The sequence below is a fragment of the Elephas maximus genome, chromosome 1, assembly GCF_024166365.1.
Source record: "Elephas maximus indicus isolate mEleMax1 chromosome 1, mEleMax1 primary haplotype, whole genome shotgun sequence".
NCBI lineage: Eukaryota > Metazoa > Chordata > Mammalia > Proboscidea > Elephantidae > Elephas > Elephas maximus.
In genome coordinates, this window is record NC_064819.1 from 93,619,596 (window position 1) to 93,628,522 (window position 8,927).

Below are 8,927 nucleotides of genomic sequence, written 5' to 3' on the forward strand. Positions count from 1 at the left end.
CTTGTGGATAGGAAGACTTAACATTATAAAAATGTTTATTTACCAAAAGTGATCTATACATTTAATGCAATTCCGATCCAAATTCCAATGACATTCTTTAATGAAATGGAGAAATAAATCACCAACTTCATATTGAAGGGAAAGAGGCCCCGGATAAACAAGGCATAACTGAAAAAGAAGAACAAAGTGGGAGGCCTTACTTTACCTGATTTTAGAACCTATTATACTGCTACAGTAGTCAAAACAGCCTGGTACTGGTACAACAACAGATACATGAACCAATGGAACAGAATTGAGAATCGAGACATAAATCCATCCACATATGAGCAGTTGATATTTGACAAAGGCCCCAAAACCGTTAAATGGGGAAAAGACAGTCTTTTTAAGAAATGGTGCTGGCATAACTGGATATCCATCTGCAAAAAAATGAAACAAGACCCATACCTCACTCTATGCACAAAAACTAACTCAAAATGGATCAAAGACCTAAATATAAAATCTAAAACGATAAAGATCATGGAAGAAAAAATAGGGACAACGTTAGGAGCCCTAATACATGGCATAAACAGGATACAAAACATTATAAAGAATGTAGAAGAAAAACTAGATAACTGGGAGCTCCTAAAAATCGAACGCCTATGCTCATCCAAAGACTTCACCAAAAGAGTAAAAAGACTACCCAGAGATTGGGAAAAAGTTTTTAGCTATGACATTTCTGATCAGCACCTGATCTCTGAAATCTACATGATACTGCAAAAACTCAACTACAAAAAGACGAATAACCCAATTAAAAAATGGGCTAAAGATATGAATAGCCTTCAAATATATCCTAGGGAAATAAGAGCCTTTACACGGACAGATATATGGACACCCATGTTTATTGCAGAACTGTTTAAAATAGCAAAAAGATGGAAGCAACCAAGGTGCCCATCAACGGATGAATGGATAAATAAATTATGGTATATTCACACAACGGAATACTACACATCGATAAAGAACAGTGAGAACCTGTGAAACATTTCATAACATGGAGGAACCTGGAAGGCATTATGCTGAGTGAAATTAGTCATTTGCAAAAGGAGAAACATTGTATAAGACCACTATCATAAGAACTTGAGTAATAGTTTAAACTGAGAAGAAAACATTCTTTTGTGGTTAGGAGAGGGGGGAGGGAGGAAGGGTGGGAGAGGAGTATGTAGGTAAGAACTACTTTAGGTGAAGGGAAAGACAGACCGCACACAATACAGGGGAGGTCAGCACAACTGGACTAAACCAAAAGCAAAGAAGTTTCCTGAATAAACTGAATGCTTTGATGGCCAGTGTAGCAGGGGCAGGGGTCTGGGGACCATGGTTTCAGGGGATATCTAGGTCATTTGGCATAATAAAGTCTATTAAGAAAACATTCTGCATCCCACTTTGAAGAGTGGGGTCTGGGGTCTTAAACGCTGGCAAGCAGCCATCTAGGATGCATCAATTGGTCTCAACCCACCTGGATCAAAGGAGAATGAAGAACACTAAGGTCACACGATAACTATGAGCCCAAGAGACAGAAAGGGCCACATGAACCAGAGACTACATCATCCTGAGACCAGAAGAACTAGATGGTGCCCGGCTACAATCGATGACTGCCCTGACAGGGAACACAACAAGGAACCCCTGAGGGAGCAGGAGAGCAGTGGGATGCAGACTCGAAATTCTCATAGAAAGACCAGACTTAATGGTCTGACTGAGACTGGAAGGACCCCGGCGATCATGGCCCCCAGACCTTCTGTTGGCCCAGGACAGGAACCATTCCCAAAGCCAACTCTTCAGACATGGATTGGACTGGAGAATGGGTTGGACAGGGATGCTGATGAGGAGTGAGCCTGTTGGATCAGGTGGACACTTGAGAGTATGTTGGCATCTTCTGCCTGGGTCGTAGATGAGAGGATAGAGGGGGTTAGAAGCTGGCAAAATGGACATGAAAAGAGAGAGTTGAGGGAGAGAGTGGGCTGTCTCATCAGGGGGAGAGTAATTGGGAGTAGGTAGTAAGGTGTATATAAGTTTTTATGTGAGAGGCTCACTTTATTTGTAAAGTTTCACTTAAAGCACAATAAAAATTATATAAAAAGAAATACCAATGCCTGACTCCCACCCCAAGAGATTCTGATTTAATTGGCCTAGGACGTGACCTGGGCTTTGGGATTTTTCAAAACTCCCCAGATGATTGTAATGTGTAGTCAGTGTTGAGTCTCATTGCTCCAAGGAATGCCTGGAGTTCTGTTTAGAAACCCTCTGCTTTAGTCTAACCCAGTGGAGAGACGGATTCCTTCTTACTGGAGTGAGGAGGCCCTTAAAGATGGGTAAAATTTGGCCAAGTGGAAAGGCAAATATAAAGGGGGTGAGGAGGACATGGTGAGAAAAAGCCTGGAGGTGGTCTGAAGCACCTGAGAAGTAGTAAACGATATACTTTATAGTGGCAGAGGTGAGAAGAAATATAAGATATGGGAACAGTTTGGGCAAAGACGTGGAGGTGGGAATGGTAAGCAATTCAGTTTGACTGGTGTTGTGGACTGAATTGTGTCCCCCCAAAAATCTGTCAACTTAGCTGGGCTGTGACTCCCAGTGTTGTGTGATTGTTCACCATTTTATGTGATTTCCCTATGTGTCGAAAATCCTGTCACTCTAATGAAATGAGATGGATTAGTAGCAGTTATATTGATGAAATCTACAAGATTAGATAGTGTCTTAAGCCAATATCAGACAGGGGGACCTCATATCACCAAGAAAGTAGTGCCAGGAGCACAGCGCATCCTTTGGACCTGGGGTCCCTGCCTCTGAGAAGCTCCTTGACCAGGGGAAGGTTGAGGACAAGGATGTTCCTCCAGAGCTGACAGAGAGAGAAAGCCTTCCCTGGAGCTGACGCCCTGAATTTGGACTTTTAGCCTACTTTACTGTGAGGAAATAAATTTCTCCGTTAAAGTCATCCACCTGTGGTATTTCTGTTATAGCAGCACTAGATGGCTAATACAACTGGAGATTAGGTTGAAGGGAGAAAGCTGGGTAATTTTAAATTATAGAAGTGGTTGAAGATCAGTTTGAAATTTTGTAAATAATTTAGTAAGCAATAAGGAGTCTTCAGGGGCTTTTGCAGTGGAGTTACATAAGAAGTGTGTTTAGGAAGGATCATCTGACAGCAGTATTGACGGAGGCTTGGAATAAAAGGAGGTAGTAAGTAGAAAGACTTGCTAGGGAACTGTTGCAATAATCTTAAATGAGGTTGTTTTTCGGCAAGGGCTGAGGAGTGAACAGAAAATTACAAATTCAAAAGATACTGTGGCAGCAAAATGGACTGGGTTTCATAGTACACCAAAGGTAGAGCAGGAGAGAGATGGCAAAAGCACTGAGTTTTCGGATAAGAGTGACTGAGGAAACGAGGCCATTAACGGAGACTGGGGGGCAGGTTTTTGATAACGTTTCATCAGTTTGGTTTGGAACATGGTAAGTTTGGAAGACCAGCAGGATAGTCCACGTGGCTGTTGCGCAGGCATTGCCAGAATGTCTGCATGTAAGTATATAACTTGGAGAAGCATTTGGTTAGAAATGATGGCTGAGTCTGGAGTGGATCAGTGTTTCAAGGAAAAGTCTGATATAAATTAAATCCAGAGATAGACACCTAGGAAGGGAAGAAAAAACAAAAACAAAACAAGGAGTGAGGGGAAGGAGGGAAGATTAGAGGTTTGTGTGAAGGATGAGGAGTCCCTGAGTGCTGCAAATGGTTAGTGTGCTAGACTGCTAACCAAATGGTTGGAGGTCCAAGCCTACCCTTGGAAGAAAGGTCTGGGAGATCTACTTCCAAAAAATCAGCCATTGAAAATCTTACGGAGAGCAGTTCTACCCTGACATACAAGGGGTTGCCATGAGTTGGAAAGGACTTGACAGCAACTAGTTTGGTGGAGATAGCTTGTTCCTGAGTCCTAGGGAGTAGGGAATCCAGGGCCAAGGGACAAACATGGGAGGATTCAGGGAGGCAGGGTACTGCGAAAATGTCATTGATTTTGGCTTCCGGTAACCTTTGGTCACTGGGTACATTTGAGCGAACAGTTTCAGTACAGTAGGGAGTGGGAACAGATCTCAAGGGGTTAATAAACAGTGGGTATGAAAGAAACCAGATACATCTCCAATAACAATGCTTCCCTATTTAAGGGAAAAAAAAGTAAGTAGGTGGTGAGGAAGTGAAAGCTGCAAATGTGAATTCCATTTTCAAGCAGTTTGGTGAGGAAGGCTCATTAAACCCAGAATGTCCAAATGAGAACCACTGATTTCCACACCCCACCCAACCTCTTCCTGGGTCCTTTGTCTCAGTGCATGCCTTCTCTTCTAGACCGTAGGCTCCATGAGGTCAGTGGTCACATCTGCTGTCTGGGCTGCTGTTTCACCGGCACCCTTACTGTGACTGCATGTAGTCTGAATGTACAAATTCAGGGACAACTCTTTAGGACCTTGCCCTACAGATGTACAACTCCAAACACAAAGCCCACTCCTTTTGTCCAGCCCCCTTGCCCCCAGTCCTCCTGGTTACCTCAGGGTAGAAATGGGCAACTAGATCCAGCTGTATTTGAGAGTCTATTCACTTCACCCCTCTGTCCCCTTTGCCTTCTCTGTACCGCCTACACTACAACAGATGGGTCTCAGGTACAAGATAACAGCTGTGGCAGCTGGCATCTTTCCCCTGCCCCTGCTACCCCACCCCTGACCCACTCAAGTGGTCTGTCCTCTTTTCTTCTCCTGCCTTTCTGGTGTTCTGGGCATAGATCCCTGGGTCTTCTTGTAAACTCCCACCCCTTCTCCAAAGCCCTAAACCCAATCTGGTAGGGTGCGGAAAAGGGGCACCGAGGAAAGGAAGCCCCACTGAGAATGGACCCCAAAGTCTTCCCAGGTGGATTCCTAGGAAGCTGCCTGTTGACACCGCTTTTTGTGTCTGTCTCTCTGGCAGCCTGTGAATGTCTCTTCACACTTTTGTCTCTGTCACTTTTCTTTTTTTCCCTGGAAGGGGAGATGAAGGGAGGTGAAAGGAGGAGCCAAGAGAAGGGCAGCTTCTTCGTGGGTCACAATCTTTGGGAATTGTGAGTGGTAAATCCACGTGATCTCTTTAATACTGTCTTTCCGAAGTTCACACACACACACACACGCGCGCGCGCACACACACACACACACACCAGAACAAGGTGGAGATCAGTGGTGAAGAGCGGGGAGCGGACCGGTCCCCTCCCAGGGCTGGGAGGTCCATAGCCTGGGATCCCTTCTGCCCGGCTGCCCGGGGGCTGGGACGCTTGCGGAGGAGTATTAACAGAGTATTTACAGTGTTTCTCATCCCACGGTGAAGACTCCTAAATAGGAAATCCCCCAAATTTCACTCCAAAAACAACAAGAGTAGATGTTCTGGGATTAGCAAGAAAATAGTTGGACACTGGGGTGAAGGAGAGAAGAGAGTGTACTAGCAAAAAACAGGTTGCGCGCCTAGGGTTCAGCTACCCCGGGCTCGGCCATCGCGCAAGGACAAGAGGAGGAGCCTGTAGGTCTGGGGCGGGGCTCGGGGCCACAAACCCAATCACCGGACTGAATCACCCCGCGGGAAGAACAGAAGGCGGAGCCTGCCGACCTGGAGGTGGGGTTTTGTCAGGTCTGGGGCGGAGCCTTTGGAGGCTGGGCATTGGGGACCAGCCTCCAGGCTGGGGAGCCGAGTCCAAGGGAGCAAGGCTAGGGGCGCTGCACTTAGAGGGGATGAGGGTCTGGAGCGACCGAGGGCCTGGCGTCTGGCGGGGATCCCGCGAAGGGGGGTCCCTGGGGGAGTGGGCTTTGGGAGGGTTCCTGAGGAACTGGATTCGGACCGTGCTCGCAAGGCCAGAGGTTTCATGGAGGCCGAGTTTAGGATGTATCCGCGTCTCGCGGCTCCGGAGGCGGGTGTGCAGTGGGTCCGCAGCTTCACTGCAGAACGCCCTTGGGAGGTCGAGGGGCGCAGGGTGGGGCGGGGCCGGGGGCGACCCTAAGGATCCCAATAGTTCTCGTGGTGCTGCGCAGCGATGATGATGACTACGGTGAGGATGGTACAGAGCACCATGGCCGCGATGCCCACGGCAAGGGAGATGAAAGAGAAGTTCCGGGCCTCGCGTGAGGCGATCTCTGCCGACACCATGTCTCCGCGGGCCAAGGCCGTACGCACCTGCGGGGGAAGGGTAGGGAAGCGGGTCAGAGGACCGCTGCCCTGCCTCCAGGCCTCAACCACACTCTAAGACGCTCCCGAGAACGCCCAGTACTCCCAGGGAATAAGAAACACCGAGTGAATCCACGCCTATATACCGTCCCCTGCTCCCCCACACCCAAACACACACACCTGCACTGCCTTGAAGATGGCGATGATGCCCGTAGGCCAAAAGCAGCAGATGGTAGTCAGCACTGCGATGGGCATGTAGTCGTGCGGCGGGCGCCTCGGCTCCAGCAGGGCCAGCCCTGGACCCTGGGGCGGTGGGGGAAGCGTGGAGGTCACCCCCGCTCCCCCCGGGGCCCCGCCCGTGTAGGGCTGTGGAAGGAAGATTGAGGGGAGGGGGTGTCACTCCGACCCTCTCCATCCTACTGGCGGCTGGCAGAGCGGTTTTTAAAGCACAATTTTTGCCCAGAGCTCCTCAACGCACAGAAATCCCGCCTAGGTCTCCTTTCATTGCCTCATTAACCTCCATATTCTTTCAGGTCTCCACACACCCTCCCCCAGAGCGTAGACCCACCAGCGATATCCCCGCCTCAGTAGTTTCCCCCAAGCTTCAGCCTTCTGCATTGTCCCAGACTCTCCCCCTTCAACCTTGTTTCCTCCCTCCAGACACACCTTACCTGACCTCTGCAGCTTGGTGCCCAGGTTGCAATTTTTCCGCTTCCTGAAGACTGTTTTATTCAGACCAACTGTGTATCTCCAGGTTGTTCCGCCTCCCAGAACCTGACCCAGGCCCTGACCTCTGACCCCAACAGATCCTAGGCTAGATGCCCCCAATACAGATGCTTCTTAGGGATCTCTACCCTACCTCCAAGCTCTGTTCTCCCTCCTAGGCCGAGACCTCTGACCCCAACTGGCTCCCATGCTCCACCGCCACTCACACTCCCAGGCCTGGCTCTAGTCCCTCCCTGTCATCAGGCTCTGTTCTCTCTAGGCCTTGACCCTGGACACCTCCTGGCCCCCTCGCCCTGTCTCTATCCCACCAGCCCCCAGTGTGTCCCCAATTCCGTTCCATCGTGCCCTTCTCCTCCCAGGCCCCTGTCTGCCCAGCACTCACCGTGCCCACAGGGTAGACCGGCACGTAGGCAGTGCAGGGCTGCAGTTGTAGGGGGTAGCCCGGGGCCACGTAGCCCCCCAGCGGCAGAGTGCCCACCGCCCCCGCGTGCGTGGGCACCACAAAGCCTGGGGCCTGGGTAGTCTGGGTGGGCGGAGGCGGCGGTGGAGCTGCGGCGGCAGGTGGCGGCGGGGGCAGTGAACTCTCGAAGCGAGTCTCCTGCAGGTAAGGGTCGGGTGGCATGCGGGGCAACGTAGCACAGCCGGGCGGGGGCGCCCCGGCGGCAGGACCGGGCGGGGCGTGGTGCGGGGGCCGCGGCAGTGTGGCGGAAGACGAGGGGCCACGCTGAGCGCTGGCCGCAGAAGAGGCCAGGCCGCCGGCCCCTAAGCGCGGAAGGGTGGCAGTGCCAGACTGGTGGTAGTGGTGGTGGTGGTGATGGTGCGAGGAGGTGGCGGCCTGTGGGGGCGGGGCGGGGGGTTCGGCCGGGGGCTGAGGGGCATTGTACGGGGGCGGGGAGGTGTGAGGGACTGAGTCCGGGAGGCCTGGGGGGCGTGAACCGGGGAGAGGGCATGGAGAGAGAGAAGACAGAGATAAGATAAGGAGGGGCAGGGGGAAACATACCCTCAGAGATGGAGAAAGAAAATGGGAGAGACAGACACAGAGAGAGATGTGTCAGGCGCAATTTCTCATTCTTGGGGCAGGAGAGGGGTTATATCTAGGCCATCTGGCCCCCCTTCTTCCTTTCAATCTAGTTTTGAGGTCACAATTCTCTGCTCCTCTCCTTTCTCCTTCAGCAACTTGCACACAGCTCTCACACGCAATCTCCTGTCCTCCTTGCACTCGAAGCTGGCCTCTCTGAACTAGTCCTGCGTGTGCATACGTGTAGACATGCCACGCAGTGTTAACATGTGCTCAGTTCAACAGTTGTGTGAACGCATGTGGGATGGCATGTTCCGCTCTGCTGCTCCTTCGGGGGGGGGGGCCGGGGGTGCCCTAGCCTCTCTGGGAATCTCAGGACCTCTTTTAAGGCAGATAAAGAAGAGTCTTCTGGATTTTACTTCCCTGCCAACCCCCATCTGATCATGTCTTCATTTTGCCCCACTGGATGTCTCCATGCGAGCTGGTGAATGCCCATCTGTCACTCCCAAGGATGCTATCCCTGCAGTACCTGGCTGATAGCTAAGCCACTCTTGTGCCTCCCTCACCCCCTCAACCTGCCGCCCTCCCCAGGTTGTTGGCAAAGAGCAGAGGCTGAGACTGGAAGGAGGAAAGGAAGAGAAGGGAAGGGGAGAGAGAGAGGAGGGGGACTGGGGCTGGAGAGAAGGGGAGTGAAAAAGAACCGCCGTCGAGGGTGGGGAGGTGGGGGAAGGGGCTGGGGTCAAAGTGGGGGGGGGGGGAGTCCGGAAATGGTGGAGGGAGCGGGAGGTGTTTTTGTTTTTGTTTTTACCTGACTTTTCGGATGACATTCCTGCGTTCTCTCTGGGACAGGGTCCCTGCAGCCGGCGTCGGGGTCCCTGACCAGCGCCGGGGTCTCGGTGCGTGTATGGCGCAGCCGGCGAGCAGCGCAGAGATGGAGAGATGGAGACAGCGGCGGGGGGGCGGAGGGAGAGCGGGGAGGGGGGGAGCTTA

The 8,927-nt window shown here is 51.5% G+C and overlaps 1 protein-coding gene across 2 annotated transcripts; it reads right to left on the reverse strand.

Annotated features, from left to right (window-relative positions):
• Positions 1-5,936: 5,936 nt before the first annotated feature.
• On the reverse strand, positions 5,937-8,840 carry PRRT1 (proline rich transmembrane protein 1). Of its 2 annotated transcripts, none has more exons than XM_049875150.1 (4): positions 8,746-8,840; positions 7,302-7,681; positions 6,374-6,559; positions 5,937-6,202 (listed from the first exon to the last, which is right to left on the reverse strand). In XM_049875150.1, exons 1-4 carry the CDS (start codon positions 8,762-8,764, stop codon positions 6,026-6,028), a joined length of 762 nt encoding a protein of 253 aa, XP_049731107.1. In that variant the 5' UTR covers positions 8,765-8,840; the 3' UTR covers positions 5,937-6,025. The 2 variants fall into 2 exon arrangements, with proteins under 2 accessions (XP_049731107.1, XP_049731105.1); XM_049875148.1 differs by having other exon boundaries at positions 7,302-7,840.
• Positions 8,841-8,927: the final 87 nt, after the last annotated feature.

Coding starts and splice junctions, on each gene's coding strand:
- PRRT1 (XM_049875148.1), bottom strand. Junction 6,560..7,301: donor CGGTCTACCCTGTGGGCACG/GTGAGTGCTGGG, acceptor TTCCTTCCACAG/CCCTACACGGGCGGGGCCCC. Junction 6,203..6,373: donor CCATCTTCAAGGCAGTGCAG/GTGTGTGTGTTT, acceptor CTTCCCCCGCAG/GTGCGTACGGCCTTGGCCCG.